Source organism: Euleptes europaea, chromosome 6 (assembly GCF_029931775.1).
Source record: "Euleptes europaea isolate rEulEur1 chromosome 6, rEulEur1.hap1, whole genome shotgun sequence".
In the NCBI taxonomy this organism is placed as follows: Eukaryota; Metazoa; Chordata; class Lepidosauria; order Squamata; family Sphaerodactylidae; genus Euleptes; species Euleptes europaea.
This window is the reverse complement of record NC_079317.1, coordinates 75,819,566-75,838,355: the sequence shown is the minus strand read 5'-3', so window position 1 is coordinate 75,838,355 and position 18,790 is coordinate 75,819,566. Positions and strand designations below refer to the sequence as shown.

Below are 18,790 nucleotides of genomic sequence, written 5' to 3'. Positions count from 1 at the left end.
CACCCCCGACAGAAAAGAGGAATAATCAAAACATTAATGGACCATGCAAGACGGATCTGTGAACCACAGTTTCTCAAGGAAGAAACTAACCATCTAAATCACGCACTGCTAGCAAACGGCTACTCCAAGAATGAAATCAGAAGGGCCATTGAACCAAACAAAAATCAGAAAACTCAAGAAAAACAGTCTCCCATAGGAAAGGTATTCTTGCCATTTATTAAAGGAGTCACTGATAGGATGGAGAAACTTTTGAAAAAACATAACCTACAAACAGTGTTTAAACCCACCAAGAAAATACAACAAATGCTACGATCAGCAAAAGACAAAAGAGACCCCCTCACCTCTGCAGGAGTATATCGTATACCTTGCAGCTGTGGAGAAGTTTACATCGGGACCACAAAACGCAGCATACAAACAAGGATAAAAGAACATGAAAGATACTGCAGACTTGGCCAACCTGAGAAATCAGCAGTGGCTGAACATGGACTGACACAAACAGGACACAGGGTCTTATTCCAAGACACTGAAAGACTGGACAATTCTACCAACTATTTTGTCAGATTGCACAGAGAAGCCATTGAAATTCATAAACATCAGCACAACTTTAACAGAAAAGAGGAGAGTTTAAGAATGAATAAGGCTTGGCTTCCTGCCCTGAAAAACCTCCAGACAAAGACAACATTCAACAATAGCCATACAGATTAGTTTTGGATTACACACATTAACAGATCACTTCAGGATACAATGGTTCCATATTAACATACCATACCCTCATTAGCACATTATCTTGATACTTACAGGACAATACTTTTGCAGGACAATACTCAGCTCAAACCCAACCCCTTTCTGACTATATTTTACTCTTCCTACACCCTTGACACTGAGAGACACTGTCCTTCAGTGTTACTACTCTGAAGATGCCTGCCACAGTTGCTGGCGAAACGTCAGGAAAGAAAATTCCAAGACCACGGTTACACAGCCCGGATAACCTACAAGAACCAATGCCCAAAAAGTTATTTAGGGATGTGAAGCCATTCTAGTACATATTCAAAATAGTATCAATAACGTATGGTGGTATCAAACGCAAACATTTGTTCCCTTATAGCCAACTTTGCCTCGTGACCTATTTTGTGAGGAATAGGCATTCACAATGCATCCCACATCCACAGAGATACCCCATACTGGTTCATTTCAAGAGTGAGGGAATAGTACCAAGTATAAGTCAAATGGGTTCCAGCCCTGGAAAATGCATGATGACCATTTGCAGAGCACACTCCATTCAATACTGATTACTTTTAATTTTAGTTCATCTTTCTCCCTAGTGGGGAACCAAGCTGGCATGAATTGTTCTTATCTTCATCTTGTCCTCACAACAATCCTGTGAGGTAGGCTAAGGTAAGAGTTTGTGACTGGCCCCCAGGTGATCCAGCAAGCTTCCATGGTAGAGCTGGGATTGGATGGAACCTGGCTCTCCCAGATCCTAGTCTCGACCATCTTAACTACAATACCACACTGATCATTAGTGCTTGCTTGCTGTAGTCTGAGAGACAAGAAGGGGTGCATCCCACAGCCACAGAGATACCCCATACTGGTTCAGTTCAAGAGTGAGGGAATAGTACCAAGTATAAGTCAAATGGCACCAGCTCTGGTGGGGAGAAGAAGAAGGGGTGGGGAGAGGCACTCGAGCTCAACTCTGGCTGGATGATTCAATACAGATTGTGAATCTGAGCATTCCTGAAATGCATTTTCCTCACTAGGAACCTTTACAAGTCCACACACATCTTACACTGTGAAGCAGGGCTTCTAATACAAAGTAGGACATGCTGGCAGGTTTGAGCTCTGAGTACATGAACGCCATTCCACTGCCCAGCTAACCAAACATAACCTTCTAATTAAACATTGCAGCTCCCAGTTATGTACTGCTGTACCTGTTGTCCAAAATCTTTCCATGTGTTAAATATTTCTTTTTCTATCCCACAAATCCAAATATCCCTGTGAGTTACCCAGCGTAGTGAATCTGTAATCACAATAAAAGTTGTTTCGCTACAATTCTTGATGCACTTATAGCTCCCCCCCGCCACTATGTATCTGTAATCAGTATTTGACTTAATTTGATCTTTGGAAGTGCATTTTCCTTTGTATCGAGTGTATGTCCCATTCTTAGCCTGTTTGGTTCTGTACTGTTCCCTGACAGATTGGCTTTTGACAATGCATCTCGTAAATGGTTGTGTAATCCTCATGCAATAGATGCTTCTGTTCCACTCACAAAGGTTTCATTCTGGTCTAAACTGAACTGGCTCCTGTGTGAGAGCGAGACCAAAAATACTGTGAGTTTTTAAAAGGCCACTTCTTGAGTTACATGTGAAACACCTTTCCGTGGAGTTCTGCATATAAAATGTTGTTCCAGCAAGATTATTTTGTAACGAGTCTTTACAGAAAAATAAAATGTGGCTTTCAGGCATGCTTATTTCTTTCTGATTAATGAGGGACCTCCATATTTTCTTTTACCTCATGAATACATATTAATGTAAACACTGTGAGGGTTTATGGAGCTGCATATTTGAAGAAGGGATCTGGCCTGGTTGAATGAAAGAATACATTCATGGTAAATGGAGAAATTAGATTTGCAATCAATTCCCATTTTATGTGCCTGATATTTTATGCTTATCTTTACAGGAAAGACTGCCTTGTGATTGGCAAAAGTTCCTATATCTGTGTTTTATGTATAGTAAATATACTAATGATACAACTTAGTGAATCAAGGCATTCAGTACTTTATATTAGGTCTAAGTCTGGCTGATTCCCACATGTCCTTAAGTTGACCTGAGTTTGTGGAATGGCAACATTGCTATAATGCTGGGCGGTACTCATTTTGCCATTTGGCAGAATGGTCAGTCGTGTAATGTTAACAAACTTCGTAACCTCTGTGGTGGAAGTAAAAGTCTGGTTGAGATGGGGCACACTTTTAACAGCAGTGGTCAGGAAAGTTTCAGGTCCCCATTGTGTTTAAGATCAATTTTCCGGGCGGTAAGATTGTGTATGCATCATTTGCAATCCCATGCCCCCCCCCCCCGAGCATTTAGGACTTATTGTGTGTGTGTGTGTGTGTGTGTTTTGCCATCAAGTCACAACCGTAGGGTTTTCAAGGAAAGAGATGTTCAGGGGTGGTTTGCCATTGCTGACTCTGCGCGGGCTGAGAGAGTTGTGAGAAAACTGACTGGCCCAAGGTCGCCCAGCAGGGTTCATGAGGAGGAGTGGGGAATCGAACCCGGTTCTCCAGATTAGTGTACACCTCTCTTAACCACTGCACCACTCTGGCTCTCTTTGACACTTAAAAAGACAAAGGTCCCCTGTGCAAGCACCAAGTCATTCCTGACCCATGAGGTGACGTCACGTCCCGACGTTTACTAGGCAGACTTTGTTTGCGGGGTGGTTTGCCAGTGCCTTCCCCAGTCATCTTCCCTTTACCCCCAGCAAGCTGGGTACTCATTTGACCGACCTTGGAAGGATGGAAGGCTGAGTCAACCTTGAGCCGGCTACCTGAAACCAACTTCTGTCGGGATCAAACTCAGGTCGTGAGCAGAGCTTGGACTGCAGTACTGCAGCTTAACACTCTGCGCCACGGGGCTCCTCTTTGACACTTATTATCGGTTATAGTGACTTATGTTAACCTCTCTTCTTTCTGTGTCCTGCTGTCTCTCTGCTGCCCTCACTTAAACTAGAATGTTGGTGTCCAAATAACAAAATGTAAAGTTAAACAAAACCACCTACCTTGGGTGCAGTTAACCCTCCAGCTATCATTATCTGCTGTCCATATATCTGCAAAACCTGTCACCTTGGATATTAAATAATTTGATATTCAGATGTTTGCAATCCTTGAGATAGTATCTTCAATCTTGTGCTGAAGAAATTGCATTAAACGTTTTAGATCTTTTAGCTTCCACAACTCTGGCCCTGATCACAATTTACAGTGAATGCACACTTGGTTGTTGTTAGTATGTGCACTGAGTAATTCTCTCTCTCTCCTCTTTTTTTTAGAATTTATTAAGAGAAAATGAGAATATAACAATAAAAGAAATTGAAAATATAACATTACTAAAATACTCAATACAAATTCTTGAAAAGAAACTAAAACCATGCTGCTAATGTAACTAAAATACCCATAACAGTGAACCAAGCAATACTCTATTTATCTAAAATCCACATGATTATTACATCACTTCCTCTCGCGATTTACACCTTGGAGTGTTTTTTCCATCCTTGAAATTGTTAAATTCCAGCGAGTGTCCAGTTCTTCCGTATTTTTTGTTGTTTTTATAATACGTCAACTTATTTAAAGCATAGGTTTCTTTAACCTTATCAAGCCAATTATTTAAATCAGGGAATTTATTGCTTTTTCAATATCTCACAAGATTTATTCTAGCTGCTGTTAGTATATGGAAAAACATAACTTAAATATCCTTTGGTTTATCTGGAAAATAATTTAATAAAATTGTTTCCAGTCTTACTGGAATAGCAGTTTCAAGGCCGTGCACTCATGTTACAGTCAACATGTATAATAACGTGGGGTACAAACCCTATATTTATCCAGGTACCAGTCTCCAGTTTCATTTGTTAAGTGAAAGTTCACTTAACAAATGAAACTGGCTCTTTTTTACAAACAGATGTACGTGCACACAGAGAAGATGTACGTCTGTTCACTGTAACATGTGAACAAAGCTGCTATCTATTACACATTGGTCAAATACATTATTGGTGGATACAGAGAACAAAGCCAACATTTAGAACAGGACAACTTCTGTTGTGCAGCTTTAATGCCTTCAGATGTGAAACTGCGCACCCAATGTACACACACTCCTAAGTTAATGTTCTTGAATCATTCATCAAAATTATCTTCAGTCAACAATTTGCCTCAACAAAGTCACCCCAGGGTAGCAAGGTCAGTATTGCAAACACCAGTCCTTGCACTATTACCTGTGTTTGTACCACTTGTAACCTTTCTGCTGTTGACAATCGGTGGCTTTGAAGGAAGCCATAAAAATGGAAGTGTTAACCTGATATTGGCTTTACATGTAGCCTTACTAAGGATAAATAAAACTGAACAACATACTAATTCTTTGAAAATAACTATTAGGAGAATAGATCATTGCAAATACTAAACAATTAAACAAATGTTCTTCTATAGATTCCACTGTGTGTGGATTGCAACCTGGGCAGCTTTCATACTGAGGAGTTTCCATGTTTCAGCCACCTGACTTGTGTGGGTTTTTTTTTTCCTGTTTCCACATTTTTATCCCTTCCTCAAAAACAAGTACACAAAATGCTTTATTTTAAACCAGTAAAAAAAAAAAATGCTTCCCTGACAGGGTGCTGCCACACTTTGTTGGAGGACTACCCTGTAGTTGTTGGGAAATCTCCACTCCCCCACCTAACTTTGTCAGCCCCAATAAAACTTTTTTAAACAGTTCAAGGTAAAGTTAAGAATAGTACAAGGCCCTAGCATTGTTTCAGCTGTTCAGACCGTCTGTGAAATCTACAGATATGTCTCCCCCCTGCCTTCTTTCATTATTTGTCCTTTTTTTTCCTGTGGGGAAGGTGAACAGATACTACCGAGCAGTACAATTACATAATAAAATGGCAGCTTGAATGTATATCGTCTCTGCTGGAGAAAGGGCGGCGTCCTTTTGCTACTGCAAAAGAGAAAAAAAAGAGAAATTACTCAGGTACAGCACAATTGCATTGCAGGATTTCTACTCAGGTCCTATCTACTCAATTACTCTTTTTGTCGGTCATGACTGCAAGGGACCAGTCCCCTGCGGCAATTAGCATAACAAATGAGAATCTCCTACATCCCCAGCAAGTAAACATATTTACAACATTCTGAATCATAAGCCTCTCTTCAGCTGCTCCAAAGATGCCATCTGTCAAATAAGTAATCAGGAAACATACTCTGCAAGTTGTACTTGTTACTTGCTGCAAGCTGAGAAGAAACAAACAAATCGCTCTACATACCTATCATGTAAGCACTTGCCTGTATTTGTTCATGGGCTACAACTGAAATCTGCTTCAAACTCTTAGCTTGAGGACTTTTTATAGGCTTTGCAGGAAAGTACGATTGTGGTAGAGCTGAGGCATGTTCCTGCTGTTCTTGTCAGCTATCCCAGAAGCCTCATTTGCCTCTCTCTCTTTTTAATGTCAGGTCTCAATGCATGCATTTATATACTGGGGGAGGGGGAGGCTGGCAGTGTGCTATGAATGTCGGTGGGGGGGTTGCACTTAAAGCAAGTAGAAATACAAGAGCAGCTTTAGTAGAATGCATTGAATCCCTGTGTGACTGTGGACACATCTATCAAGACTGCCATCCAAGGACCATGGGTGTTATAGCTCTATGAAGGAACTGAGCAGCCATACAGGCAAATACCTTGGGACCTTAGGCTGTGTGTGTGAAGTGCCGTCAAGTCACCGCCAACTTATAGTATCCCAGTAGGGTTTTCGAGGCAAGAGACTAACAGAGGTGGTTTGCACCTCTGCATAGTGACCCTGGTATTCCTTGGTGGTCTCCCATCCAAGTACTAGCCAGGACCAACCCTGCTTAGCTTCTGAAATCTGACAAGATCAAGCTAGCCTGGGCCATCCAGGTCAGGGTGGATGTGTTAGCAAATTGTGGCTTTCTGCTGCATGAATGCATTTGTTTTTGATAACTCTTTACTTCCTTTTTTGGGGAGGGGGGCAAACTTTGGAAGTTTGCCACGACATCCAAATTGCCAAACTGTCCATTATGTTTACCCAACAAACAAAACTTCCAAAGTGGTGACGCACCTGGACAAGCACAATCTAGTTTGCAAGTTAGGATGCAGTGGCAAATGGCAGTTTAGTGAAGAAGAAGGAGGAGGAGGTTTTTATATGCCCACTTTCTCTACCATTTAAGGGAGACTCAAACCGGCTAACAATCACCTTCCCTTCCCCTCCCCACAACAGACACCCTGTGAGGTAGGTGGGGCTGAGAGCGTGACTTGCCCAAGGTCACCCAGCTGGCTTTGTGTGTAGGAGTGGGGAAACAAATCCAGTTCACCAGATTAGCCTCCGCTGCTCATGTGGAGGAGTGGGGAATCAAACACTGTTCTCCAGACTCCACTGCTCCAAACCACCGCTCTTAACCACTACACCACGCTGGCACCACTGGGAAGTAATGGATTTCGTTGTGTAATGGGTAGGTGTGATCCCACAAAGAAATCCAAAGCCTCTTCAGGGCTCATTGAGAGACTGGCGTGCAGTAGCGGAGTGTTACACATTTTTAGAAATTGCTTAACCATACATTGTACAATTGGCCTGCACCTTCTCACCTTCTCTGTAGTAAAATTGTCCTTGTCCCAGGTGATATAGGTGAAAAAGCTTCCTTAAGACTGAAGAACTTATCTATATAGGCTATATAGGCTCTTGACTTATTTTTCTCTGTGCAAATAGAATTCTGGCTGCACCGTGATTGTACTCTGAATTGTCATACTCAAAGCAGACAATGGGGACTTAGAGCACACAGCACATTGTGTCACTGTTTTTGCTTTACTTGGCTAGATAAAAATAGTCTCCATTATTGGGCTTGAACATTTAAGGTGGTAGCAGCTCTTTGGAGAGGAGCCAGTGTAACCTCTCGAGAGTTGCGCTGTCTTGTTCAGGATGGTGCCAACCCTGGACCGCTCAAATCAGATGGTTTAGATATCTGGCACCATCTTGATAGTTCTGCAAAGGTTGGAGCAGTATGGGGGGTATAAGGTGATGAGCTGCAGCAGAAGGAGCAGCCGTCTGATGTGATGCAGTTAAGCAGTGGGTTCTACACAGCCGCCCCTGCTCTCCTTCATTTATGCAAGAAAATTTGTATAGTACCTAGTTTCTTGTGCACTTTTATTTATTCTGCACATCTCGTGTACTTTCCACTCTTTTGCTGCTGTAGTCATCTTTGCAATACTTTTGATATATGGCAAACTTGTTTTTTATGATGAATACGCTTTTACCTTGTGACCATTCTCCGCCCCCCCCCCCCGCCCCCATGATAAGTCTCTCTTTTAATGCAGAGGGCAGGGTTGACATGTAAACCTCTTCATTCACTCTAGTAGATGACTGCTCTTAGGGCTTTCTTCTATTCATAAAGAGCAAAGTTCATTGATCAGCATATTTGATCACACATCTGTGTTCTTCTCCCACTCTCTAGGGACATCAGTATGAACAATATCACAAGGTTACCAGAGGATGCATTCAAGAATTTCCCTTACCTTGAAGAGCTGTGAGTATTAATCTATCCTACCTTTTTGATACAAAGAATGAGTCAAGATGCCTGAATGTGCTTGTAAAAAAATTGGTGTGAGAATAAGCTACAAACAAAGGAAGCATTGTACCTAATAGCTGTTAAAAAAAAAATCCTGTATGTACTTCTAAGCCGCGATGTGACATACATGGGGTTTTTACGGTAATTATTTTAATTATGATTGCAGTGATGACATAGTCCAATTACAGTATTATCCAAAGGTAACATGGGGACTTTGCAATTACAGCTGCTTTTGGCTACCAGTGGCTGATTGCATATGTTCTTTAAAATGTGGAAATTAACTGCGCTCTCTCTGCCTAGATTGGGGCAGATATAATTGAAAGAGTGGGGCGGGGGCAGAGATACCGGAATGCATTGCAAAAGAAATTGAGCCTTTCTAGGACAGGTTTGTTGAAGTTTTTCCCATTCACGTGGCAATCGGTATAAAGCTTTCCTGGAAGATCAGATATGCTCACAAACACATGAAGCTGCCCTATACAGAATGAGATGATTGTAATATCAAAGCTCAGTCTCTTCTGCCTGGCAGTGGCTTTTCAGGGTCTCCTTTCACATCATCTAATCCTTTTATATGCAAATGCTGGGGACTGAACCTGGGACTTTTCTGCATGTAAAGCAGATGCTTTGCCACTAAGGGCCAAACTACATGTTACCTGTGACACGACTTGAGTCAGTTTCCCCAACCTGACTGTGTGCTATTTGCAAATGGGTTGATGTTGGGGAACTAATGTTCTCAGCCAAGCCAGGGCACAATTTGGCTCAGGAAGATAACACGGGCAATGAGGGACTTCAGTGACAGCCAGTGTGGTGCAGTGATTAAGAGTGGAGGACTCTTAATCTGCAGAACCAGTTTGATTCCCCACTCCTCCACATGAAGCCTGCTGGGTGAACATGGGCCAGTCACAGTTCTCTCATAACTCTCTCAGCCCCACCTCCCTCACAAGGTGCCTGTTGTGGGGAGAAGAAGGGAATGTGATTGTAAACTTCTTTGAGACTCCTTAAGGTAGAGAAAAGTGGAGTATAAAAACCTACTCTTCTTCAACCTTCCCTCCTGCACCATTTTCCCAAGCTGAAATGGATGTGGGGTCATATTTCCCTTCTGTGCAGCTCCATTTGCTGTAGTGAGTGCACCCCAACCTGACTCATGTCACAGATAACATGTAGTTTGTCCCTAAACAACAGCCGCTTCTTCCTCTTTCATTCATCAAATTCATCTCTTTCCTCATGTTTGGTACTGAGCGGTGTTCATTACTCAGTGTATGGCAGGCACTAGGTTTGCCCCGCATGGGCTGGGAAGTGGTGGGAGACTTATCGGGTTGGAGGGACCCTCGCCGGTGATGTAATGATGTCACTCTCTGTGTGCCTGGAAGTGATGTCAGTGTGTTACCAGGCGTGCTTTAGCATTTGGGCAATGTGGTTTTACCCTAGAGCTTTTGCAGAATGCCAGAGCATCCCTTGTCACTTCTGGTTTAAACTGGAAGTGACATAGAGGCACTGGTGCAATGCCAGCACTCTAGGCCTTTGCTCCTCCCCAGTTCCTCCTGCTGGTGCCTGTGGCACAGGTGGCATCAAAGTGAATTTCCAGGAGGCCTCCTGCTATATCAGTAGGCCTGGCATCCCTAGCACAGCATGCATCTATATGAAAGGGGTTGTGAATTATGAACTGGAAGACAAAGAGGAGAGCTTGCAGCAGAAAACACTGAGCTACAGATGCCTCTTTCCCCTCCACTTGTTATGACTTCCCATTTCCTAAATGTATATTATCGACACAGGACACATTATCAACTGCTTCCCTTCCCTTCTTTGTATGTTGCCTGTTGCTTTCCGTTTTATTTCTTTTAAACCCACTGTATGAATTTTAGTGATATTTCTTCCAGGGTTGTGGGCCAGTCTAGCTAATTAATCTACTGGCTGATGTCTTTCAACGGTGACTTAGTGTTAAAACTCCTGGAATTTTTTTTAATCTGATTGCTGGTGCATAGAAATTGAATGTTTGGTTCAGGGGCAGAGAAAGAATACCTAACAATCATTTTGAGCAAGTCTGTGGTAGAATCCAGTCTCTTCACGGCATATATCGTATTTTTCGCTCCATAAAATGCACTTTTTTCCTCCTCAAAAGTGAGGGGAAATGTCTGTGCGTCTTATGGAGTGAATGCCGGCTGGGCGCGTGCGCGTTGGGACGGTGCGAGCCAGCATTTCCCGCCCCGACGGCCAGCTGGGAGGCTGGTGGGGCGCACAGAGCCGGCTGGGCGCGTGCGCCGGCTCGCGCCGTCCCGACGCGCACGCGCCCAGCCGGCTCTGTGCGGCCCATCCCGCCTCCCAGCTGGCAGTTGGGGCGGGGAACGCCAGCTTGCGCCATCCCAACGTGCACGCGCCCAGCCGGCATTCACTCCATAAGACAAGTTTTTAGAGGAGGAAAACAAGATTTTTTCTTGTTTTCCTCCTCTAAAAACTAGGTGTGTCTTATGGTCAGACGCGTCCTATGGAGCGAAAAATACGGTAACTTTGAATGTTGGAGGAGCACGGACTTTCCCCTTGTTGCTCCAGTAATCACGGTCTCCAAAGCAAAATGTTTTAAAACGTTAGGAAGGCATTGTTGGAGTGTCTTTTTGTACAGTGTATGTGATGAGATAGCAACTTTGTTATATTAATATGTGTTTTAAATATTTGGGAACCACTTACTTAAAAGGTAGTTAGAATAAGGTAGTGGCTGTAATCCTTAAACGCTTTCTCTGAAATAAATTCAAATAGACCAGCCATGTGCAGGTTGTAAAGGTTTATAGCAAATAGAAGTGAAGTGTATTAGAACAATGGAAAACAAAACCACAGTGTAGCAATTCGGTGCCAATATCTTAAGTCTGGTGTGCCATTGCTCCTGGTTAATTGTTAGAACTTCAAAGTGAAATCTCACAAAGACTAATTCAGACTACCAGGCATTTAATAAAAGGAGTGGCAACAGCTAAGAACTCTCTTCTCTTGTGTCAATGTATTATTTTAAGAGTGTGCATGCAAATGTGTGTGTGCAGTCTCATACCACAATAGCCAATTCCAGTATGTCTCCTTGAGTTCTTGTCCCGGGGTGTAACTTTCTTGCATTGCGCACACTTGGCAGATCTGGGATTTCCTTTGGCAGGTGATTCTGCCCTTTGTTTATTGCTGTGTATATATTTATTATAAGTCCCTCCCTTTTCTGAATATCAAGGGTTGGATCCCTCAAATCCATTCTGTTAGCGGTGGCTCTTTCCTCCAGTGCAAGGCTGTTGCATTGGGAGAAGTCTTGTTGCGCTGGAAGAAAGTGCTGCTGGTGGTGGAATGGGCCTGTGGGATCTAGCCCCAGGTCGGGCTGCACCTTGCCCACTTTCTCTAGCAACCCTGGCTGTTACAGCACTGTGATGTGATACACTGTCCACAATGTGGGAGGCCCAGTTTAGTCACTTCTAAGGAATACCAGGGTCGGGAGGAGGAGGCAGGCTATGGCAAACCGCCTCTGAACATCTCTTACCTTGAAACCCCCAGTAAGTGAGCTGTGACTTGACAGCAAAAAACACAACAAATAAAACCTTCCTATGCCTATCCCACAAATGGCGGTGACTAAGCTCTTAAAAGTGTAACAGCCTAATTTTTCCATTTATTGCAATGAAAACTTAAACCTTTCTTTTTAGCGTAAAGAGTTGGCATAGGTGTGTAAGCAAATTCATCGAGCTGTTTTACTACAGAGCTTAGAGAAATATCACAGTGGGTGGTGATGGCCTTATTAAAATGTGCTGCTTGGATAAAATGGGTTGGATCCAGCCAGCTTTTCTCTAAATCACCATCAGTCCTCCTCACGAGAGTGTAAGTGTGGTGTAGCAATTAGAGAGTTGGACTAGAATCTAGGATACCTAGATTTGAATCCCCATTCTGCCTTTCTGCTTGTTGGGGGACCTGGGACAGTCACATATGCTAAGCCTAACCTACCTCACAGGATTGTTGTGAGGATAAAATAGAGGAAAATGATGTAAGTTGCTTTGGGACCCCATTGGGGAGAAAGGTGGAATAAAATGAAGTTAACTAAAAACAATCACATTTGCACAATCTCTTCCTGTGTATTGTCCTTCAGATATGTTCTTGAGTCACAACTATGTCAAGAATAATTTTAAGAACCTGTATGAAGTCCAAAATCTGTATAAAGTAGGGTTGCCAGGTCCATCTTTGTCACCAGTAGGAGGTTTTTGGGGCGGAGCCTAAGGAGGGCAGGTTTTGGGGAGGGGAGGGACTTCAATGCTTTAGAGTCCAATTGCCAAAGTGGCCAATTTCTCCAGGTAAACTGATCTCTATCGGCTGGAGATAGTTGTAATAGCAGGAGATCTCCAGCTAGTACCTGGAAGTTGGCAACCCTAATATAAAGCTCTGCTTAAGGCCATGTTATCATTGTATCTAATTACATAAATTGGTTAGGAAGACTGAGTAGCTGACTATTCTCAGCACTTAAACCTAAGTGCTTTGAAATTGATTTAGAATTGTTTGCATGCTTCTTCAGTATCTGTTTTTGTCTAGTATACCTGCTTCCTTCCCTTCCCTTGTTACTTTATAGGCTTACAATAAAAATGTTTTGAGCTCCTAGGATTCATATTTTTCCATATAAGTAATGAAGCAGTAAAACCAAAGTAGGTGGGAGTGCAGCCTTTGTGCAATATCTATAAACTTGGGGTGTGTCAAAAACAGGGGAAAACAGAACCTTTAACCATCACGTACTTTATTGCACAAGGCCCAAAGTGTCTTATTGCAAAGTATAATGGAAGGAGAAAAAATGAAGACCTTTAGTCTTGCCCATGGGTTCTAAGAAATCCAGAAGAGTTCAATTTATCACTAACATTTTTTCTTTGAGCTGCTTAAGCTTGATAGTTGTTACACCAGTTCTGTTTCTTTTAAACCTGTAACATACTAACATGATTCTGCCCTTTTTGCTACAAAATAAAGAATTTAAGGTGTGTCACTTCTAGTTCCAAAACTGCAGCTCATATGAACACTGGCATCAAAAGAGATGCAATACCCTTTCTGTATTGGGGAAATCAGAAAGTACACCAAGTATACTACTGCCTTCTTCTCAGTAAGCAGTAGTTCTCCAGCGTGGGAATTGGGAGGGAAGAATCTGAAATCCCCAGAAGCACAGAAACTAACAACTCACCAACCTACTCAGTCCAAACCGTATCTGATTTTTTAAAAAAGGCTCCACCCAGGGACAAGAGCCTCAAGGAAAGCTGCACTAAATAGTAGGCATATTTTTCTGATGTATTTTGCTGACCTTAGATAACAATGTTAGTTTTCAGAGAAGGCTTAGTTGACAAGCCAAAACCATTTTCTGCCACTTATAATGGGGAAAGGTGCATGTATGAAGAGTAAGAACTTACTTTAAAAATTAATTATTTTTTCAATTTATGTGCACAGAAAAGAGAAGGGGAAAGACATTTGAGGGAAAAGAAAAACATAATATACAAGCTGACCATGCTCAAGCTCAGCTGATCGATCATACCCCCAAAGAGCTAGCTGTGGGGAAGCTGAACTGGACTAAACCATTATCATTTTTAAATACAATTAGCTAAAAGCATTACTAACTGTAGCCATTTAATTAGTGTATACCTTAATTGTCTGCTATGTCTGTTAACGCTATCTTAACTATGTAGTGTGGATATAGTTAAGAGTAAGAACACATACCTAACACTGTCACTCATAAGACATCACAACATTCTAATGTTGCCCTCAGAACTGGAGCATACTGGTGGTGGGGAGATGCTTCAGGATGCCTTTCTAGAATGAAAAAAGCTTGAATACTGTACAACTCTTACTGCAACTGAATTCCAAATGGGTGCTGCTCTATTATTGTTTCCCTCCCACCCTTTTCTTTTATCATGACAGTTATGCCATTTTGGGGTTGGGCTGCCTTCTGGCTGCAAAATAAGAAACAAACTTGTATTCACTTACTTGTTGACAAAGCCCCTTTTGTGATAGGTGTCTTCAGTCTTTGGCAGTGCTGTTTCTTTGTCTTATGCCACCTCCCAGGTTTTTCTCTCTTTCATAATCTCTTTAGAAATATGTTAATTGTGCAGTGATCCTAAGAATTGCCCAGCTGGATCAGATCCTGCTAGTTCAAAACCTTGCTTTTGGCAGTAGAAACTATACAGATAAACCTTGAGGCATGATAAGTTATCTCCTGTTGTCTGTTCCTAGGATCTGGTAATCAGAGATATATTGCCTTTGTTAACAGAGGTTCCATTTAGTTGAGATGGTAATTAACTGTTGGTGACACAGCCTAACCTACCTTTCGCAGGGTTATTGTGAGGCTAAATTGGAGGCTTTCCTAAACTCTTTAGAAAAAGGGTGGGATTAAAATGTGCTAAATAGAAGTCTTGTCTGGCCAGAGCACTTTTTTGTAGATCACTGACTGTAACATTAATGTAGATCTGCTTATTTCACATTCTCTATAACTAAATTTTTTATTCCTTTCTTTGTGGTGTTTTGGATAGGTGATTAGTGATTGTGACTGCTGATTATTGCAAGGGCAGTAGAATCATAGAATCATAGAGTTGGAAGGGGCCATACAGGCCATCTGGTCCAGTTCCCTGCTCAATGCAGGATCAGTCTAAAGCATCTGTAACAAGTGTTCCTCCAGCCGCTGTTTGAAGTCATATAGAGTTTTAGCTTATACATGGCTGAAAATCAGGATGTGTATTCGACTCACACATCTACTTTGCTTTTAGTTACTCCAGACTTTCAGTAAGGTGTCCCTAGAAATCTTAAAATATTTATGAAAGTAGAGAGATTTCTCAAATTCCTCTGCAATGGATTTTAATCTGGAAGTAATTTACAATGGCTGAAATGGTATTGGTCAAAGTCTATAAGGAATGACAGACCACAAACTGCTTTTCCATAGCATTTAATGAGATGAGTTCTCCGTAGAAGGTTAACGTGAATACACAGCAGTCTTGAATGTGATCTGGAAACTAGAAATCCTGGAAGTGTTTGGCCACATTTTCTTAACCTCCTTTACAAAGTGTTCATAGTTCTGTACAAGTAGTGGTTGATGTATTTGTTCTAAAGAGAATTAAGTGATATAAAATAGCTGTAGCTACTGCTGGTATTGGACCACGATCTTTTAATGTTTAATGTTATGAATAAGAACTCACATAACTTGAAAGTTTGCAGAATTCTACATTAGCAGACATAGGCTACATAAAAAATACCCCCACTTCATTATTGCAGGTTTGAATGTTAGAGCCCTGACTTGGCCCAGTCAACAAAGCAGAATCCTACACCTGCTGCATTAAGGCCTCTAGTCTTGTTCAAGCCCTCCTCTCCTGGTCAGACAGAATGATCTTGATCCAGTAATGGGAGAAGGCATGCTTCAGGTCCAATTTCTGGTATGATGGCTCATAGACTTGGCTCTCTCTGGGTGAAGCCTGCAATGGTGAACCCACAAAGACTGTAGACCTCCTTCTATGTAAATGTATGCGCAGGATTGCAGTTTAAAACGTTTAATCAGCTGATATCATGTCAGGTTTATCCAGAATACTGCTTACCAAAGATCTAATGAAGATTTCACATGGCTTATAAATAGAAGTAAAGAAAATTCTAGTGTGGTCATTCCTGCAAGGTACACTGAACTGACTCAAATACTGGGTGTAGTAAAAATTGTTTTTGTAAACTTTCCTTTACCTATAGACAAGATATTTATACAGCTGCAGAGCTCACAAATGCTATGGGAGAGGGCCATATGTTGATGTAAGAGGTCACCATGTGATTCAGAACATACAAAAGGACTCTTGGAGATTTGGCAGCATGTCAGAATGAGGAGGAAAAAAAGGCAGCGTATGAGTCCGAAGATATTCCATCATTGTCTGCAAGGCAGTTGATGAACAGAGCACTATCAAAATCATTCTACGGTGCTTAAACAGCTTTGATTGAGAGGGAATCGAACTTTTCCTGTGAGTGTAGACATGTCTGTTGGCCCAAAGAAGTAAGTAATTAGGCTAACCTCAATAAAAGCCAAATGACTCAATTTAGGATTGCCATGTGATACGGCTGTTTCTGGGCCTGTACCCCTTCAGATTATAGGTGGGGTAGCAAGTGCAAGTGTCTTCCTTGTGCTTTAAAACACACACACACACACACACAGAAAAAGTGGCACATGAAAGGGAAGGGCTCGGCTGGCCTGCTTTGTTCCCACTGGGCAACTTTCCTCAGCCAAGGATTTGCTGCTTTGAAGGCTCTCCTATAGCAACCAGCCATGTGGTGCTGGACTTGCAAGCCCTTGTCTGTCTAAGGCTCATGACAGTTTCAGGGACTGTGTGTCAAGAAACTGTCCTCGTCTGGCCATTTCTTGGCCTTTCAAAATTGGGTTCAGGTTTTTGAGCCTAGTCAATTTACGGCAGGTGTCTCTGTGGGAAATTAATGTCACGCTGACTTGAGACCAGGGGCGAGATGGAGCCAGGCACAGGTCAAGTAAGATCATGGGCCTGGGCACGTCAAGGCCAGAGACTCAGAGGGAGTTTTGCACTCACATCCCATCTCATTAGTACAAAGAACTGTGGGCACGGGAGCTGCTTGACTTGTGAGTACATGCTGGCTGCAGAAGTATGTGGTCATGTGTCTTAGCAACACACATGACTGGCCAAACAGGGTGGTGCCAACTGCCGTTAGTCTCGTGTAAAGCAAGACCATTCATTCTAGTTCGGACTTCTTTTGACTGTACATTTGGCCTTGTGTGGCCAGAACACCTGCTTCTTGGACTTTGGTATTCTATTTGGACTTTGGACCTTCAGTCTAGCATCTGGATTATAGGACAAATGCCTGAATAAGTATTCTAGGATAGTTATTTAGTTTTATTATTTTCTTCTCTGCTTTGCACTTTTCTTGTATTTGTATACTTTTGCACACTTGAGCACATGAAGCTGCCTTATACTGAATCAGACCTTTGGTCCATCAAAGTCTATATTGTCTACTCAGACTGGCAGCGGCTCTCCAGGGTCTCAGGCAGAGGTCTTTCACATCACCTACCTGCCTAGCCCCTTTAAGTGGAGATGCCGGGGATTGAGCTTGGGGATGCCGGGGATTGAGCCCTCCCCAGTGTGACTTCTTTGAATAAACTTTTTTAGAAGCCTTTTTATTGTCTGGTTTTGAAATGAACTTGACCTCATGGAAACTTATTCGCGGCAGTGTAATTGCACACTTTTTAGAATGCTGTTAGGTGCTTTCATTTTATTCTACTGAAAGGCCAAAGCCAAGCACCCTAACGAGGAGGGCTAAATGTTTGGCACACTGACTAGGAACGCCTTTGCACATTTGGCCAGTGGTATCCTGTTTCCTGGAACCCTGCTAGATTGAAGCAAAAGGAAATGTTATAGATTGCAGTTTTATGTTAGTTGGTTGCAGTGAGCTGAATTGAATAAACAGTAGTAGCCTTGTGGTAGGCTCTACAGTCCTTGTCCAAAGTCACACACAATTTTTCTTTTATATAGTACGTTCTTGTTTCCATCGTACACTGAGGTGTGCTTAGTGATATTGCCTGGAACTGTTCGGCTCAGCTTGTTTTAAAAGCAAACCAGCCTTAAAGTGTTCTAAAAGTTTGTTTAAAGTGTAACACCTTCTGATCAACCCAAGTCCAAAATACGTTTCTTTTTGATGAATTGGGTAACAAGGTTTACTTTTGTAATATTTAAAATAGTAGTTACTAAAACAATCCAGAGTTTTTTGTGTGCATGAGAACCTGATTTGCTTAAATTATACCCTGTACTATCCCATAGGTTCTTTACTTTACTTACTTTAATGATATTGTTCATGTGGCCAATTTGGCCCTGAACAATGTCTAACTAACCCATAAAGAAATTAATATTTTTTTAATCTTAATTGTCTGGAAAAGAAATTTGGCAACTGCCAATGTAATATTAAAATCCACCCCTGCTAAAATAACCCTCAAATTTTCCAATTTGGAGACAGATTCCCGGATAAAAGGCTTTATCCATCTGTCTCTAGCCTCGCTGAGCAAGTCACAGCTAAACAAAGCATGCTAAAGAGGGTCTATTTGGCCAGAATCACATTGACATACTCTCTCACAATACGGTACCCTATTTAAACAACCTATTAATTCCCCTGATGGAATGGCATTCAGTCTAGCCATAGGTTCAAGGCTACAGACACTTAAATGAACAAACTGCCATTGTGTGGCTCTGTTCCTGCCTTTCTTAATTAAAAATAATGCTCCTCCTTGGATACATTGCTGCAAACTAAATTTCCAACCAGGCTCATTCTGTTTGATCCTTGAGTCTCTTGTCCCTTATACAAAACTACCTTGCTTGAATCGAGTTCCTTACTCGTGGCATCCCCAGGGGATCTTGTCTCCCCCTGTGCTTTTTCAAGAGCTGGTACATTCTCCTCATGGCTGTTTTGGGGCTTGAAAAGGAAGGGAAGGGACTACAAGATTGGGCCAATGTTGCAGCA

General features: G+C 42.1%; 1 protein-coding gene across 1 annotated transcript in view; it reads left to right on the top strand.

The window, feature by feature from the left end:
- Positions 1-18,790, top strand: part of LGR4 (leucine rich repeat containing G protein-coupled receptor 4) — a 98,426-nt gene that overhangs the window by 34,788 nt on the left and 44,848 nt on the right. Inside the window, exon 2 of the mRNA XM_056851333.1 lies at positions 8,207-8,278. Within this exon, the coding sequence (XP_056707311.1) occupies positions 8,207-8,278 (72 nt within the window). The remainder of the gene's footprint in view (positions 1-8,206; positions 8,279-18,790) is intronic.